General features: G+C 50.7%; 1 protein-coding gene across 2 annotated transcripts; it reads right to left on the reverse strand.

Moving 5' to 3' along the window:
- Positions 1–4,179: 4,179 nt before the first annotated feature.
- CAVIN1 (caveolae associated protein 1) lies at positions 4,180–17,732 on the reverse strand. 2 transcript variants are annotated; one of them, XM_080923355.1, is made up of 2 exons: positions 17,109–17,732; positions 4,180–6,785 (listed from the first exon to the last, which is right to left on the reverse strand). In XM_080923355.1, exons 1-2 carry the CDS (start codon positions 17,583–17,585, stop codon positions 6,084–6,086), a joined length of 1,179 nt encoding a protein of 392 aa, XP_080779481.1. In that variant the 5' UTR covers positions 17,586–17,732; the 3' UTR covers positions 4,180–6,083. The 2 variants fall into 2 exon arrangements, with proteins under 2 accessions (XP_080779481.1, XP_080779482.1); XM_080923356.1 differs by lacking the exon at positions 4,180–6,785 and adding an exon at positions 9,061–11,555.
- Between the last annotated feature and the right edge of the window lie 801 nt (positions 17,733–18,533).

Consider the following 18,533-nt stretch of genomic DNA (forward strand, 5'->3'; position numbering starts at 1 on the left):
TGTGTGTGTGTGTGTGTGTGTGTTCTTTGATTTTATTATACTGGCATTGATGCAGGGCTTTCCTCACTCATTCAAGATGAAGCACAACACTGAGCTTTACCCCCAGTATTTTAATTATTTTTCTGAAGAAAGGCTCTCAGCATTGTGGTGAGATGCCACACAACTAGAATCCCAGCACCTGGGAAGCAGAGACAGGCAGATCTCTGAGTTTGAAATCAACTTGGTCTACAGAGACAGTTCCAAGACAGCCAAAGCTGTTACTGAGAGAAACACTGTTTCTAAAGAAACAAAACAAACTGACAGACAGAAGGAAGAGGAGGAAGAGGAGAAAGGAAGGAAGAAAGAAAGAAAGAGAAAAAGAGAAAGAAAGAAAAACAAAAGAAAGAAAGAAAGAAAGAAAGGAAGGAAGGAAGGAAGGAAGGAAGGAAGAAAAAGAAAGAAAGAAAAAAGAGAAAAGGTTTTCACTAAGTTGCTTAGGCTGGCCTTGAACTTGCTTATGTTACCCAGGCTAATATCTACCTTGAGATCCTCCTGTCTTGGCATCCAGAGGGCTGAAGTTACAGACATGGGCCATCATACCTGGCCACCTTCACTCTTCAGTCCATGTTTTCAGTAGGGAGGAGGGGAGTCTAGAAATGATTACATGATTGCTATTTTCAGAGGCACAGAAACCCCAAAGCGACCAACAAACATCCCAGCTAACATTGTAGCTGAAAGTATTTGGAAAGCAGACCCCCTCCCTGAGCATTCTCAACTGTAAGCCTGCCACTGCTTGCTGGAGGTCATCTTCACCAACACATGGAAAGTGTGTGTCTTATTTAATGATTCATGCATTGCAACCCAGGAAGAGAAACAAGAGAGCTATATTTCTGGGCTATATGTAATCAGATCCTGGTATGATATCAAATACATATGAACTTATTTGGGGGAGTTTTTCCCCCTAGAGATCTATTTGCTTATTCATTTTATTTTATTTCATTTTTATTTGTGCATATGGGTGTTTGACCTGCATGTATGTATGTGTGTTTATATGTGCACCATGCACATCTCTAGTGCCCTCAGAGACCAGAAAAGAGCATCAGAGTCCCTGGAACTAGAGTCACAGAGGGTTGTGAACTGCCATATAAGTGATGGGAAATGAACCCACATCCTCTGGATGAGCAGCAGGTAATTGGCTTTTATTATGTAATATATGTGCACTTGTGTTTGCCTTAGGAGACTAGAGGCCCCACTGCAGCTGAAGTTAGAGGTAGACATGAGGCACCCAGTGTAGAGGCTAGGAGCCAAACTCAACCTCTCTGCAAGAGCAGTATGCTCTCCCAATCACTGAGCCAACTCTGGGACGGGGAGCTTCCTAATATGGAAATTCCCTCCGGGTTTATTTTCAACTTTAGCGTTTTGTCTGTTTGTTTTCAGCAATGAGTTTACAATACTTACAAGACCAAGAACTTTATGCTTTATCTACTCATTCAACCAGTGTTTACTAATACAAAGCTCTAAGACTGTCCGAAGTGATGACCATGACTGACATGGAGCTGGGAAGACTCCGTAGTTCTGCATGCTTGCTGCTCTTGCAGTAAACCCCAGGGTTAATTCCCAGTACCAACACAGCAGCTCACAACCATCTGTAACTCCAGTTCCAGGGAATCTGATATCCTTTTTTTTTTAAGCCTCTGGGGGTTCCTGCATGCAGATGCTACATATAAACTCATAAAGGTCCACACATATACACAATTTAAAAAATCTTTTTAAAAGAGGTTGATGTAAGAGGAAAGATGAAGTCTCCGAGTGTGGTTCATTGGTAGAGTGCTTGCCTAGTGTGTGTGAAGTCTCACGTGCTAGAACTAGTTCCACTTCTGGGACTACTGAAAAACAAACAAACAAACAAAAAGAGGGATGCACAGGGCAGTTATGGTGACATGCCTTTATGCAGAGGCAGGCAGATCTGAGTTAAAGGTCAGAATGGTCTACAGAGCTAGAGCCAGGACAGCCAAGGCTAGATGGAGAAACCCTGTCTGGAATGAAAGGAAGGAAGGAAGGAAAGGAGAGAGGGAAGGAGGGAGGGGGGATGGAGGGAGAAAGAAGGGGGCAGGAAGGAAGGGAAGGAGGGAGGGGGGATGGAGGGAGGGAGAGAAGAAAGAAGGAAGGGGCAGGAAGAGAGGGAAGGAGGGAGGGGGGATGGAGGGAAGGAGAGAAGAAGGGAGAGAGGGAAGGAGGGAGAGAGAGTATTATCAGCAGTGGCCAGTTTAACTTGTGTGTGTGTGTGTGTGTGTGTGTGTGTGTGTGTGTGTGTGTGTGTAAGTAATGAAGGAACTTGCTGGCACACACACATACAGTAAGGCTGTCTCAAAAACAAAACTGAAAACGAAGTAAATAAAAACAAAAAGGGGACTGGGAAAATAACAGCAAGTGCTTGCTTTTTAAGCACAAGGCTCTTAGTTCAGTCCTCAGCGTGCACACAAATGCCTGTCATAGTGACATCCATTCCGAATCCCATCACTGGGAGGTAGTGGGTTCTAGCTGAGCCTGGCTAATGAGCTCCAGGCCAGTGATGTCTGAGGATGGTATGAGGAGTTATTCCCCCAGCCTCCACACACATACTCAGGTGCACATGTGAATGCACAAATATTAAAAAAAACAAACAAACAAACCAAGGACTTGAAGGTGTCGTAAAAAAATAAATGAATGAATAAGGCCTTGGAAGGTGTCATAAAGAGACCTGCTAACTTGAGTCTACAAAGGGACTTCATAGATCCATGGTGACATTGAAAGGATCCCTTGGCAGTTTCCCTATTTGATCATCTCAGTGTAACTATTGGGAATTAATGCCAATGACTGGTTAGTGGAAGATACCAAGTGGGTAAGGACCTTGGAATATCATCCATTCCTCCTAGTGGGCAGTGGGATGTTTAATCCAAAACCCATGAGCAGCCGTCCCTGTCTCACTACAGTGAAAGGAGCCTCTCTGATTCTGGAAGGGCTTTGGGGGAGGTAAAAGAGGGAATGGGGTGCCATGGTACCCATTAAGGTGGCTAGTCAGGAATATTCATATTCATAGGAGGAACGGCCAGACTGGAATTGGGTGAGAGCAGCCCAGCGAAGAACTTGCTAGTGTGAGAAGGATGGATAGAGGAGCTAATGGCAGACAAAGAAAAAGCTGGTAGGCAAGCAGATTGAGAATGGCTGGGTATTTCCGGAGTATCCGATTATACCTGGGCTCCTGGTATCAGTTCCTGCTTCACGGCCGCATGTGCATCCACAAGTGAGACCCTGGGTTTGTGTCTCCTGGCAGATGGGAATGTGAACAGCTGGGAGGCTCTAAATCTTCAATATCGGTGTCCATTGCTCTTGGTAGGAATCCTTTACAGAGGGCTTAGAACTCTAGCCTTGTGGACTCTGCTGCTGAAGGCACACACAGAGGATTGTGTGTGCAGCTCCTAGGAACTCGCCTGTTTGAGGTGGGATTATGAAGGTGAGGTGCAGCCCCAGAAATGGCATTACTTTTACAAGGGACGTCCTTCCTGAGATTCTGAGATAGTCAGAACCCATGAGGATATCAAAAGCCCCATGGTTTCAGGAAATTCATCATTTGCAGGCAGGATACGTTTGGTCCAAGGAGAGATGGCCAGACAACAAAACGGATGCTCAATGCAGGGTTGCTGGGGCATAAAAATTGATGTGTGGGCACAACGGGTGTACTCCTTTCTCTCCCATGCACTCTTCTGGGACAGCCTCTCCTTCCCATCCTCCTCCAGGCCTATGACTGGGGTGGAGGAACATCTGGAGGTTAAGGCCCTAGCTATGAGGAAGTAGATCCAGGCAGGATCCGGAGTGCAGGATTCAACCTTTAAACAGTTAGTGCAGACAGACAGTTTTGCCACTTGCATGCTGTGTGACCTCAGATAGGCCACTGTTTCCTCTGCTCTGAAAGTAACAAAGGAATCCACCTCTCTCGGAGCACTACCAGGTCAAATACAGAATCTCACTACACAATGTTAAGAAGTGTTCCAGTAGAGAATGCTCAACATCTCGACAACCGTTGTCTAGCTCTGCCATGCCAGTCCCACTCTAGGAAGCCAGGCAAATGTAGATCCTCCCTCCTTCCTCCTCCCACTCCTGTTTTCCCTTAGTCCTACAATACCCTCAGCAACTGCTTTGAACAATATAACCCCACACAAATCCTTTTAGAAAAGCAGGTTTATTGGTCCGGCTGCTCACCAGAACACAGCAACTCGAGGGGCTCCCCTAGAGCCCACAAGAAACTGCATCTGCCCACAACGTTAACCCATCAGCACAGGAGACCTCATCCTACATTCACCCCCCCTCCTCAGCTTCTTTGTCTCCAACCATTCGGAGGAGGGAAGGGGTCCAAGAAAAAAAAAAAAAAGGAAAATAAAAAATAAAAAGCAAAGCTTCGTATTGTATAAAAGATTTGTGGTTTCCATTCTCCCCCCCCCCCCATATTAATTGGATGCAAATCTAAAAAAGCAGGGAAGACTCAGAGGTGGAGAGAAGGAAGTAGCCTGTAGCCTGTAGCTGTCATTTGGGGGAGGTGTCATCTTTGCTCCTGGTCAGCCTTTAAAGGGGTAACTAATGTGTCCAGGAGAAATCCTGGTCAGTAACTATAGAAATCAAAAGTTGGGCAAGAAGCAACACCCCACTCTCCCCAACTTTCAGGTAAAGGTGCCCCAACAGCAAGGAACTTAGGAAGATCTTGGCAAGTTCTGCAGTTTTCATTAGGGAAAGATTCATGCTAGGAGCAGCTGAGAGAGAGTGAGGGCGGGCAAGCCAGCAGGCCCTACTTCCCCAACTTCCGGCTAGGGAAGTTCTGCTCTAGGCCTGGCCTTTAGCACCTTGCTTTCTCCCTTCCTCCCAACTGCCAGCTCCTCACAGCTCGCTGCTGCCCCCTGCTAGAACCCTAGTTTTCTGGGCTTGGAAAACAAGGTTTCCCAGAAGGCAGTTCCCAGATCCTGGAAGACAGAATCCGGTCTGGCTTACCTCTCTTCGGAACACACTTTCTAGAACTGACTGCCCTCCTGATCCAGAGACTGACCTGCTATCCCGAGATCCTCTCAAAGTTGGACTCTCATCTTGAATGTCTTTGTGTTGCTAATGAGGGTATTTCTTTCTTATTCCATTCCAGCCCTCTCCTATCTTCCTCTCTCTTCCCAAAGCCATACTCATATGCTCCTGTGTGCTGATTTTGTAGATTTGAAAATGTACCCCTCTCCCGACACACCTACCCTCCTTTCCCAGGCTCTACTCGCTTCCTGCTTACTTTGGTGGGAAGAGTCACACCCTGCCTTCACCCCACTCCATTGCCTTTGGTTCCTCCAAAGACCCTCAGGTCTTCCAGTGGGCCACCTCCTGTGTGGGCAAAGGCTTCCCTACACACATGTTATCTTCGTGGTACCCCCTCCTTCTAAGCAAGGGCTCTATCAGTGATACACCCCCGATACCTCTTATTTTGAAACATCTCACTAAATTACTCAAGCTGGCTTTGAGCTCACCCTGCAACCCAGGCAGGTTTTGACCTTCCAAGTCTCCTGCCTCTCTACCTTTTAGGTATCTGGGAGAGCAAGCTGGCACTAGAAGGCTGCCCCTACACGAGTTGTTTTAAGCATTCGCTCTTTCCTCTTGCGGAAATTTTGGCTTTGGAGTCTCCCAGGGTAAGGAAAAGGAGAAACTGCTCAGGGAAACAGGGTGGTGCGGCCAAGTAGGAAGCGGTGTTGGGCAGGGCCAAGGGGGCCTAACTAGGGAGCTTAGAAAAAGCATTCTGGACCAGGACAACCAGGTCATGGGGTCATGCTTCCCATATTCTACCCAGACTGTGTCCAAATTGAGGTTGTCCATGGTTAGAGACCACCTCCCCTCGGTCTAAGGACTGTGTTTTGGAGGGCTGCTCTTCCACGGGATATGTTTCCCCCCGCTTTAAAAACAAAACAAAACAAAAGTCCAACCAGACTGGGGCTTAGAATGCAAAAGAGAAAGTTGGAAAAGAGAAAGGTGGTGGGCGGGGTGGGGGGGTCAGGGAGCGGCAGGGTCAGGCGCCGGCCTCCAGGGCAGAGCCCCGTGAGTCCTGCTCAGTCGCTGTCGCTCTTGTCCACCAGGACGGCATCCGACTCCTCGGTGATCTCCAGCAGCGTATGCACGTCGGGGCTGCTCCCGCGCAGCAGGTCAGTGGCCTCGCCACGCTCGGCGCCAACCTCGTCGTCATCGGGACCCACCTCCACCATCTCGGTGGCCTTCAGCACCTCCACCTCGCCCTCGCGGATCTTCTTGACGTGAAAGGTGAAGGGCGGCACCTTGTAGACGGCGGTCTTGGAGCGCGCGTACACCACGTGGTCGGGCGTGAAGGACTTGCGCAGCTTGTCGCGGGACGTCTTCAGCTTCTCGCGTCGCTCCACGGGCACCAGGCGCGTGCCCAGCTTGTTCATGCGCTTCTCCAGCGTGTGCCGCGTCTTCTCCAGGTTCTCCTTGGTCTTCAGGCGCGTCTTCTCCAGGTTCTCGCGCGTGCGCACCTTGGTCTTCTCCATCTTCTCCTTGGAGAAGGCCTTCTTGAAGTCGTCCACGCGCCGCAGGCCGCTGCGCTTGATGCGCTCGGCGCGGGACTCCTCGATCACCTCCTCCACCTCCACCGCCTCGTCCGACGACAGCTCGATCGCCGCGGTGTCCTCCTCCGGCCGCTCGCCCTCGCCCAGCTCGTCACCCTCCTTCTCCGGCAGCGCCTCCGACTCTTTCAGAGACTTGCCGACGCTCAGTTTGGCCGGCAGCTTGACTTCATCCTAAAAGGAGAACAGAGCCGAGATGAGAAATGGCACTGGGGAGGGCAGAATAAAGGCTAGATGGGACCCCGGACGAAGCTGAGTGGGGTGCTGGCGATTCTGGGGAAACCTATGTGGTGAGGGTGAAATCTACCAGACTTGTTCACTCAAACACTCCAGTGCCTGGTACAGAACTGATCACAACCTGCGTGTCGAGTGGTCCTTATACAGAAAACACGCGAAGAGAGCAGAGCTTCGGTTCAGAAACTGATCACCGTTCTGATTAAACTAAATATGCCCAGGGACCCTCAAACCCTTGCACACTATTGCTTCATGCCGCTGTGACTTCGGAAGAGACAGCCTAACTTTGGAAATACCAGAGCGCCCTCTGGTGTCCTAATTTACACACTGTTCCAAACGAGACAAAAACCATAACAGTTTGGGAGAATTTAGAAGTTGAAGCCTCTAGGGGGGTACAAAGCCGATCCCAGATGGTCTCCAAGTGAGGTAGCTTTATGCTAAAGTAAAGAAAGTTTGTTGTCAGGAGTTAAACCAGTTTGGAGGAAGGAGAGCTCTGCCTACAGCAGACGGTTTCCGTCCTTGACTTTCTTATGTTCTTTGGTTCCACTAGTGGGCATCTCCTACCCTTATGGTAAGTTCATGGAGGAAAAGGAAGACATTGGCTAAATGCCAATGATCTGTTTTCTCCACAGTCCGAACATTTCTCTGGTTCTGTTTTCCCTGTCCTGGAACAGAAAGAAGGACTGCCATTTTTTTAGTCTTGTTTTGCTTCCCAGGCCAGAGTTTAAAGATCCAGGAGTAGGAATGGTTTTCCCATCCAGGACTGCCTATAACTCTCGAACTCTTAGCTCATCCCTTCCTCTCAGAGACCCTGGCACCAGTCTTATTCTTGACTCTTCAATTCTTGAATTTTCAATAACTTGACTTGTGATCAACAATTCATTTTAGGGTTCCCCCAACATACCACTACCAAAGAAAGAACGTGGGTGAGCACAGAACGAAAAAAAAAAGTCTGACCTAGATCAAATGGGAGCTCCTAAAATGGCCGGAATCTTTTTTAGGTATTTAAGTCCAAGGACTAAGGGAAGGGGGCGCAATTTTTCCAAAATGTTTTCTCCAGGTCATTTTCCAGAATTATAAGAAAATCCCATCTCCTGAGAAAACAAGGCAATGTAAACGATTCTTCACACACACACACACACACACACACACACACACACACACACACGAAAAGGATACACATAGACACACCTATCTATTCATAGGCTACATGAAATCTTTATACCACCTGCTACAGAAATCCCTTCCCCACCCCCAAACCCTTTCCTATTCCCTCCCATTCACATCCCCTAGGGTTTCCTGGTTTACACTAGAAACTAGGAACACCTCCTCCCAACTTCCTTCCCTCCTTGTCAATAACATTAGCAGGAACAAAAAGGGAATACCGTCTCCACTTCATCTTCCAACTGGGCACTAGCTCTGGGCACCAAGCCACCTCATGCTATCTATTACATTACTACACCTCCCAGCAGGCAAGGTAGCCAGAGCACAAAGCATGCTGGGATTTGTAGTCTCCACCTGCCACAAGTGGGGCTTAGTTCGACCACTGGAATCTTGGGGCATGTGCCATCCCTTTGTCTCTTATTCACCGAGGTGCTGAAAGAATGTTTTCCTTGTACTGAATGCAGGAAGGCCCCAGCCTCTCCCAACATTGCTTTGACTTTTGGCAGTACCCTTTGAGTCTCTTGCAATCATCTTGTCTGTGCCCAAAGACTTCTGTATCAAGACTGAGATCATACACATCATCTTAGGTCTCCCTAAGATGAAACTCTCTGCCACCTTTTTCAGACATCTCAACCCAGATTCATTCGTGGTTCGTTGCAGGTCTTTGATCTCAGCACTTGAGAGGCAGAGGCAGGTGGATCTCTGTGAATTCAAAGCCAGCCTGGTCTACAAAATGAGAGCCAGGCCAGCCTAGACTACACACAGTGAGACCCTGTTTCAAATTTTTTCATCTCTTATCTGCCAGACTGAACACCTACCCATGTCTCACCAAAGAATGGAAAAGAGCACATGTGTGTATATGTGTGTGTGTGTGTGTGTGTGTAGAATCATTTATGTTGAATCACACACACACACTTTTACTAAGGTCCAGCAATGTGGATGGAATAAAAGATAGTCAGGAAACAGTCTCAACTCCTGGAGGACAAATCCCTGCCCCACTACTGCCCCTGTGACTCTCCTCCTGTCCCACCCTAACCCCTGAAGATGGAGCTAGCTGGTTTTCATGGCCTCTAGCTTCTAGGTAAAGGTCTCTGCCAGCTGAGTTCAGAAAATAAGGCTAAGGAGAACACCACAGGCTTCGCTTGCCTAACCCAATTTCTATTGCTACAGTGCTGGGGAGTTGTCCAAGGGAAGAGAAGTTTATGCCTTGGCTTTTTCAAGAAAGGTGCCTAGGAAATATAAGGAAAGCTTCATGGTGGGTTTCCCCGGGATTGATGGCTTCTACCAGAGGCACCATCTTCTGGATTAAAGGCTGGGATCTGGGCAAGAAGAAAGAACTTGGCTTGAGTCCCACACAATGTCCTGTAGGCCTGCTCTGAACATAGCACATCACCATGAGCTTTCCCCTCCATTAATGGATTTCTCTTTTCCACCCCCATTTCCAAGTCAGGCTTCCCTCATGACTCACAGCCTTGGAGTGCTGTCTTGGGCCCACCCAGTCTGTTGCTACAACAGCCAGCAACACAATCCAAAAGCACCTCCCCTTACACTGGCCAGGCACCTTTGTCTCACCCCTGCGTATCTGGCAGAGTGATTAGGGCAATGGAGGGGCCTTGTGGAGAGCAAGAAGGGAGGGTTCTGCTTGTTCCAATTTCCCGTTTTTTTTTTTTTTTTTTTTTTTTTTTTTTTTTTTTAATTAAACAAAACCACCACTCCCAGCAGGCTTGGTTTCCAGAGTTACCTTTAATGACCAGGTCTGAACAAAAGCATGCACGGTTTCCCCAGCCCCTGCCAAGCATACATAGCTAGCTCCCCAAGCCAGGAAGGCACCAGTCCAGGACAGAGGTAAAGAGGCCCTCAGGGAAGTTCCCACCTCTTACACTTCACCTCCCAACCCTGCTGCAGAAAGTAAACCCTTCTTGCTTAGAAATGTCACTATAAGATTATAATCTGCTGGCCATGGTAGTGCATGCCTTTAATCCCAGCACTCAGGAGGCAGAGGGAGGTGGATCTCTTCGAGGCCAGCCTGGTCTACAGAGAGAGTTCCAGGACAGCCAGGGCTGTTACACAGAGAAAGAAACACTGTCTCCGGGGAAAAGAAAAGATTATCTTGTAATGGAGCCATTATGCCTTGGCATTTCATATTTGATAGAGAGAAGAACAAGTATTAGCCAGCTGGGTGTAGGAGACTCTCTTGACTTAGTGCTGACCAGTTCTGTCTGCACTGGTGCTGAGAAAGATACTGGAGTTGATTCTGAGACCTAAGATCTGCTTAGAGAGACCTATTAGAAGAAACGACATTATATGGCACAAAAGATGCATTATGAAGAAAAAATGAAGGGGAGTCCTAAGAGCCCAAGACCTCGGCTTTGAGTCAAGGAGACAAGGCAAGAAGGCTCTTTCTTTATAGCTCCCTCAGCAGCGACGGACATTGTTCCTAAGAGGAACAGGATTGACTCTCAGGAAGGTGGAGGAGCCTCTGTTACTAGGATGGTTTGTGGTGTGTTCCAAAGAGCCCTCTTACATAAACAATCATACAGCGTCGCCACAGTATTGAATTTTCATGAGGGCGGTAGATGGGGAAAAGAAATCTACAAGGGTTCCCGAGGGGGATGGATGATAGTGGAGAAAGGACGAGCTGTGGAGTCAGCTAAAATGTCCTCCCCTTTGGGCCTCTCTGAGCTGGCAGCTTTCGGGTGCCCCACCCAAGGTAGGATCTGGCAAACATAAGGGATCCCTTTGCAAAACAGTTTCTAAAAGAAAACGGAAAAAAAAAAAAGTAAGTGTAAATGTTTTCCTCAGCTACAGGGAGTGGGTGAAGAGGGCACGGAACAACTCCCAGGCCTGGGCCTCATGAAGGCCCCCCCCCTCCAAAGAGGCTTTGAGCCAAGCTGGCCTGTCCCTGAGGGGTAGGGAGTGAGGGGGCAGGGAAGAGAGAACCAGAAGACACACCCAATTTCATGCAGCTTCATGCAAGGCAGCCTTCGGGTGCAGCTCAAGTCTGGTGCTGTGAGAGCTACAATTTAAAAAGAAATCAAGGGATACAGTTCTGGGGTTGAGCATTTGCTTAGCATGCAGGGAGTTCTGGGGTCTATTCACAGCGCTGGGAGAGCAAAACATCCCCACCACCACCCAAGAAGGGGAGAACCCTCCTCTTCACCCTCCACCCCCACCACACACACAACATTTGCCTGGGCACTGCGGAACACAAGCATTTTCCAGCACCCATTGCCAGCCAAAACAGCTTGGGACGACAGGCCATGAAGGCACTGACTTTCATCAGATGATGAGCCAATAGGAACCAGGAGGGACACCCTGTGCCCAGGGGGCCTGGTGTCCCAGGAGATCCTAGATACTCCCACCAGCCGTTGGCTCTTCTGGGGTGGATCAGAGCCCAGGCTCTGGGTAATAGGGCAGTGGGCTGGGCATCTGCTCAAAGGCTGGGCGGTCGGGCTTCAGGTGAAAGGGCTCAGTCTCAGGCAGGAGGTCAAGAGGCACGATCTTGGGTGTGGCTGGGCCAGAGGGTACATTCGGCTTCTTCTTGGGCTAAGATGAGGAAAAGGGGTTTAAATGGTACTTGGGATGAATGCAGGGAGGTTGACAGAAGGAGGCCTCTGTGGCATGCAGAGTGGGGTCTGGTTGAAGAGGGAGAGGCCCCGGAATGAATTAGGGTGTGCCGAAACCACATTTGAAACGCTTCTTTAGGAGGGCCCTAGGGCTAGAAGGGGTGGGACAAACCCAAGCCCATAAATTAATAAACACAGCTTCAACTGAACCCCCAGCCACCTCCTTCCTGTCTTCCAGAATGTTCCTTAGTTCTCTCCTCCGGCGCATATGGTCTATTGTTCTGCACAAGATGGTCATGGCTACTGAGAGGCTTGAGAGAAAGGGAAGAGATGCCAGGTATGGAGAAGGAAGGTTTTGAGACCAGTTGGTAAATCCTAACAAGAAGGCTTGGCTGAGTGAGAAAGACATACACTCCCTTTCTTCTTGTTATTCCCCAAGGCAGGGTAGGCATGCATAGGTGCCAGCCTGGATCAGAAAAGGGACAGGCATAGTCGAGGGACACTCTGGCTACTTCCCTCTTGGCATTGTTTCTACCCCCCGCCTCCTTTGCTATGCAGAGCTTTGACTACCGGACACTATAACACAGAGAGAAATCAGAATCTAAACACAAGCTGTCTTCAGGACAGGTGGGCCTACGGGGCTCCCAGCAGCAGCTTCTGACCCTCTCCAGCGATGATCTCACAGAATTTAGGGTAGTCAGAACTTAGGGGAGGAACAGTTGGGGGAACAGCAGATTCAGACAATAGTGATCTTCAGTAAGGCACATAAAACTCCCAAGGCAGCAACAGGTTCCAGCTTGCAGAGTCTGGGGAAGAGGCAGGAATGGCAAGGAGGTGGGTGGGAAATGACTCTCCTAGAAAGGGAGCCTAAGCCAGGGACACCCATGGGTGCCCTGGAACTTACTCCTTATCCCGGGGGGAACTTCTCCCCCTGCCCTCGTGTGTCTAGGTGACCCATCTTTGCTTCTGCTTCAGCCGATGATGGCCATCAATTTCCACTGCTGGCCACTTGTAGCCAACACAGCACATGTGTCTGCATGCATTTGTGCAAGTGTGTGTGTGCACACCACAGAGCATCCCAATAAGGAGCAACATATCCGGGTTCTTGCCCAGTTTGCTTGTTGAGTTAGTGTCTCCTGTAGCTCAGGTTGACCTCAAACTGGCTATGTGGCCAAGAGGGACCTTGAACTTCTGATCCTCCTGCCTCTACTGCTTAAGCACTGAGATTACAGGCACATACCGCCTAGCCAATTTATGTGGTGCTAGAGATGGAACCCAGGGCTGGAGCATGCTGAGCAACCACTCTAGCCAACAAAGCTAGATTCCTATTCCCTATTTGCTAGTTTAGGGTGGTGGTTGTTGTTTGAGAGGGTCTCCTTAAGTAGCCCAGGCTGGTCTCAAACTCGCAATCCTGCTTCTAGAGCCTCCAGAGAGCTTAGAGTCCAGCTGTGTAGTACCACACTCAGCTGGCCCCAGTTTTAATGTTACCTCATTGCTTAAGTGACAATAGGCAAGTAACTAACCCGGTCTGGGCCCCAGCTTCCTAAGATACACAATGGGGAGGATGAAGCCGGTTATCTTCTAGCTCAGAGGGCTAGAGCCACAGAAGGATGAAATATTCACATGGGTAGTGTGGCAATTAGCATCGTTACCCCACCTAAGCTCTGGGAACAGGCCGCACCACCCTCACCTCTGAGGTTGTTGCTTAGAGGCTGTCCCCTCTTGTTGCGGCTGCCAACTTTACACCCTTCTCACACCTTTTCAACCTGGACTTTTACAACAGTCAGATTTGACTTTTAAAACAGGGCGGTAAGTGGGCAGATAGTAAGATTTCCTTCGGTCCTGGCGAATGCCCCTAAAAATACCCTGTCTGCTTTGGATTGCATGACCAAGAAAAACAGCCCAAAGCCATCAGTTAGACTTGGTAGAAACAAAACACTCCACAGGGATGAGGCTGGGGCGATAAAAGGGAGCAGAGCAACAAGCTACGAGTATTTTTAGATAAAGGTTTAGGGCTCTTGTGGAGAAAGGTATCTGTGATTCATGTGGCGTACCGGAAGGAAGGAATTAAAGGCTGGTGAAGGTTTGAGAAGCCAGCAAGCCCTCATTCCAGCCATACTGTCCTCTCCTCTAATGTCTGAGTAATCCAATCTCCTCAGGGCTTCTGGGTCTCTCCCCAAAGGGTATCAGCTGTGCCTCAAGCAAACTAGCCCACCTTTGGGGAATATAGGGCAATGGTAAATCGATTTGCCTAGGCTGCTGGAGCTTGGGAAAATTACAACTTCCAGAGAGTATTTGTTTCCATTTTGTCTTCCCTTCAAGATTCCAGTCTAGCACTGGGAGAATCGAACCAGTGCTGCACATGGGGCTGTGTGGATTTCAGCTCTCCTGGGCTGCATGGTGTTTCAACTGCGTCCATCTGCACAAATTACCCAGACTTCCTAGAGGCCCTCATTCTATAACCTTTAGGCTTCACTGCCCTGTCCGGTAGTGGTGGCCACACCTTTAGTCCCAGCACTCGGGAGGCAAAGGCAGGTGGATCTCTGAATTTGAGACCAGCCAGGTCTACAGAGGGAGTTCCAGGGCAGCCAGAATTACACACACACACACACACACACACACACACACACACTCACTCACTCACTCACTCTCTCTCTCTCTCACACACACACACACACACACACACACACACACACACACCCACCTCTGTCTCTAGCAATACAAAATAATAATAATAATAATAAAAGAATTCACTTATTTCCTTCACCAGCTATTGCCCATAACTGTTACCCTCTAGGACCAACTGAGACGCCATACCGCTTGCTTTTGTTTATAGCCAGACCAGGAATGGGGCATGTGTGAGTAGACATCCTGATCCCAGCACTGAGACTCCCAGACCCTTGGGGACCTTCTTCTACAGTGTCCCTTTTCCATATCATGACCTCCTACACCTAGAGGGGGAATGTAGAATCTCCTTTCTGCTTCCTTTCTAAAAACTCCTATCATCTGGGAGCCCCTTTCCAGCCACACTATCTCCCATCCTCCACTCCCCACCCTGCCTGCCTTGCTCTCTCTGCCTGGCCATCTCCTTATCCTGAGTTTCCCATAAACTCTGCCGCCCCCAGTCTTCCCTATTAGGCCTGCCAAGACACACGGCTATTTTTACCCCATTCTTTTCTCAGACCGTGGACCTCTGCAGACCCGGGATGAGGGACAAGAATGGGCTGCTTTTCTCAGACCTGGGGAGCTCCACCCCCTAGCCCCACCTGGATCCTTGGGGCAGCTCTGGGAAGTTCTGCCACTCTGAGCCCTACCCCTATGTCCTGGAAGCCAGTCCTTACCTTTGAGCATGTCATTTAAGTGACTCCTTTCTTTTTAGACCCCCCCCCCAGTTTTGTGTATGGGTGTTTTGCCTGTATGCACGTCTGTGCAGCAACCCTGCAGAAGAGGGTGTCAGACCCCCTGGAACTGGGTTAGATTGTTGTTAGCTATCATGGGGGTGGCTGGTTCTCTGGAAGGGCACCTAGTGCTGTTTAGGACTGAGCCATCTGTCCAGTCCCAGTCCCAAACCCACTCTCCCTTAACTCCCTGCCCTCCTCACCCACTGGCTTGGTTCAGATGTAGTCAAAGCCATCTAGTGAGCACCCCACCCCACCATTCAGACAGTGATGACTGTCTAACACTGGGAATGGAATAGAACAGACAGGACACTGACCTCAGCAGATAAGTCCCCCGCCCACTCAACACTTGTTCTCAGAATCACCCTCCTCAGCATGGGGAGGTTTACTTCCAGGCTGAGAATATCCCCCAGTTTGCACAACCTGGGACATTTAAAATGAGAAAGTCACCTATCCGAGTTCTTTGTGACAAGCACAGAAGAGAACTAGCTTACTTCTCTCTCCCTAAACATCACCCTCGAGGGCCACACAGATCTCAAAAACAACCCTCAGGACCCAAACCTCTAAGCAGTTAGATTGAGTGGTAACAGCTTTCTTAAGTGAACGCTTTTCTCCTACCTGGTGCATGCTATAAATGGGAGAGACAAAGCCTTTTGTTTGGTTGGTTTTAGATTGAGCTGTGTTGCACGTCCCAGGCTGCCTTGGCCTCTGGAATGAGGGGGCCACTGGTATGCGCCAGCAGGGCAAAACATTTTGCAGGCTCCTTGAAAGAGCATCTCAGCAGCATGCAGAAGCAGGAGCTGGGAGCAGCTCTGCTCTGCCCTGTCTACCACCAGGGTCTCCAAGCATACAGACTGCTCAGTGCTTCCCCAGACACTGTCTGCCACCTGCATCCTCAAGGTCCTCACCTCACATCACATGGTTACTCTGAGGCATCCTAATCAAGCAAGTCCCAGAACCTGGCGATCACAGTTTCTTTACACAGGTCCTTGAAGGTGGGAAAACTAGTCTCCCCTCCCCCACCCCCGCCCCTTTCCCCTAAGAGGCATAAACTAACCCTACAGTCCCCACTCCTCTTCTGAGTGGAAGCATCAATCAGGCCCAAGCTGGAGGGCGCGGGGCTCAACACATTCCCTCCCTGGGAAAGAGCACTAATTCCACACTCAGCTCAGGGTGTCGGGGATGGGGAGCGCAGGGATAAATCTGCACTGAGACTCTCGGATGCTTTAGGGGTTAAGATACGACAGTATCCAGGCAGGAGGAACCCAGAAAGGTGCAAAGAATGCAACAGGGTGGTGCCTGAGGACGGCAGCCTCCACCCCCCAGCACCTTCAGAGCTCGGGGACGTGGCTCCCGCAGTCATGCGGGGGTGATTCACTGCACTCAGACCGCCACCTCCAACAGTCCCACTTACAAGTCTAACGCCCACCCTACCTGCCCCGCCCGCTCCTAGCAGGCGCCAAGGGCGCCCGCGCACCGCAAGACAGGGTGTCCCCAGGGAACTGAAAGTGACTGGAGGCCAGGGACAGATCACGGCCTGGGGACGTGCGTGGGTAGCCGAGGTTGGTGCGGGGGCGCGGGGATAGGGTGAGGGGGGGCTGACGGTCATGTCCCTTGCATGGCGCCCCCGCCACTGCGTGCCTGAGCCCTGAATCACCCGCTATATCGGGCCCGCAGCGCCGAAGGCCCCAGGCCCCACCTTTAGTGTCTCCTTACAGAGGGGCACCCCAAAGACCACCAGGGACCTCAGGCATTCCCACCTCCCCTCACCCCAGAAAAATAAAATAAAAACTTCCTCCAAGTGGAAAGGCGTTTGACAGAGACAAGCTGGGAGCATTCAGCGTTCCCAAGCCTAGCCCGCTAACTTTTCCAATAGGAGTTAGAAACGGAGGGGAGGAGCCTGGGGAAGAAAGCGCTGGGTGCGCCCCTCTGTGAGCCCCAGAGTTCGCCACTGCCTGAACCCCTCTCTTACTGAGTTCGCAGGAAGGAGGGGGAGCTCCTGACCGATCTCACCCGGCCCGACTGGCGGAGAGACAAGCCACAGCCGGGTGTCCCCACCCGGATCCCAGGCCAGGGCCGCGGGGGTGGGGGTGGGGTACCCCCAGCTCTGGGCGCGGTCCGCCCCGCGGGCTCACCTGGTAGATCATGACTTTGAAGTTGCGGCGCCGCAGCAGCTCCGCCTCGTTGACCTCCAGTTTCTTTATCTGGCCGGCCTGACGCTCCAGGCTGCCGCGCACCGTCTTCACGTTGACGCTGACCTTGCGCACCTTCTCCAGCAACTTGCTCACGGTGTTGCTGGTAGTGGCGTGCGCCTTGCCCAGCTTGCTCAGCTCTCCCTGGATGCTCTGCACAGCGCCCTCCATCTCCGCCTGTCGCTCCTCCAACTGGGCTTGGGTCAGCTGGATCTGGTCAACGGCGCCGATGATTTTATCGAGAAGGCTCAGCACCAGCACACCGTTTACCTGGTCCGACTTGATCAGCTCGTCGGAGCCGGTCCCCGATGGCTCCTCCGTGGCCCGTGCCTCCCCTGGGGTGGGCTCCGGGCCCTCGGAAGAAGCATCGGGGAATCCGGAATACGGCCGCTCGACGATATGGAGCGTGACATCCTCCATGGCTTCCCGGAGCCGTGCGGGGCCGACCGGGTGGAACTGGAGCGAGAGACCCGGAGAGAAGGAGGAGCGAGAGAGGGGGAAAACGAGCTGGAGCCCAGAGCGGAGGAAACTCGAGCCACGTCCGTGCGCACCGGGACTCTAGCCAGAACTGTGGGGCGGGGAATCTGCGAGTTGCCCGGCTCCCAGACCAAACCCGGAGTCACGTCGGCCATTGGCTGGCCCCACCCCAGAAAGGGAGGAACCGGGGCTGGAGGGGAGACCAACCCCGGAGGGGCAGCGGAGAGGGACCCAAGAGCCGGGAGCCCCACCCTGTTCAGGATGGTTGGAATAGTTGGAGCGGGAGTCTAGGTCCCCCCTTGGCAGTGGAGGCTGCGGCAGCGGGACTGGGGCGGAGGAATGTGAGCTGGGGAAAGGAATTAGGTCCTCGGGAGTGTGCTCTACTTTTTCTGTTCCCTTTTCTTTTTCCTCACCCACAAACCCACCCCAGCCTTTTAAGATCAAGCTGAGGTCCAAGTGGAGTGTGAATTGGGTGTAAACGAGTATTTGTGTCGCGCCTCATGTTCTTATAAGGTCCTTGCCCTATACAATTTTTTTTTCAAAGATTTGGAGGTCCACCCCACCATCTATCTATACACTGAGTTAAACCACTGTCCCCCAAAACTTGTGTAGCTGTTAGTGAGAGGGAGGGGAGAGATGAAATGACAGAAAAGGTGACAGCCTATTTAGGGCCTCCAGGTTTCTCTTAGGAATTGTCAGGGCAGGGCAGGATTAAGGCGAGAAGTAAATTATAAAGTAAAAACTTTGGTCGCCTCTCCCCGTGTTCCCTCCAGCACATATCTAGCTGACTGACTCAGAGAATGTGGCATTGGACTTGTTTTTCCCTCGGGTTACCGGATATTAGGTGAGCATTCAGGGAGATCATGGAACCCCATCTCTTTATCTAGCAGA

The sequence above is a fragment of the Micromys minutus genome (assembly GCF_963924665.1).
Source record: "Micromys minutus genome assembly, chromosome: 10".
Lineage (NCBI taxonomy): Eukaryota > Metazoa > Chordata > Mammalia > Rodentia > Muridae > Micromys > Micromys minutus.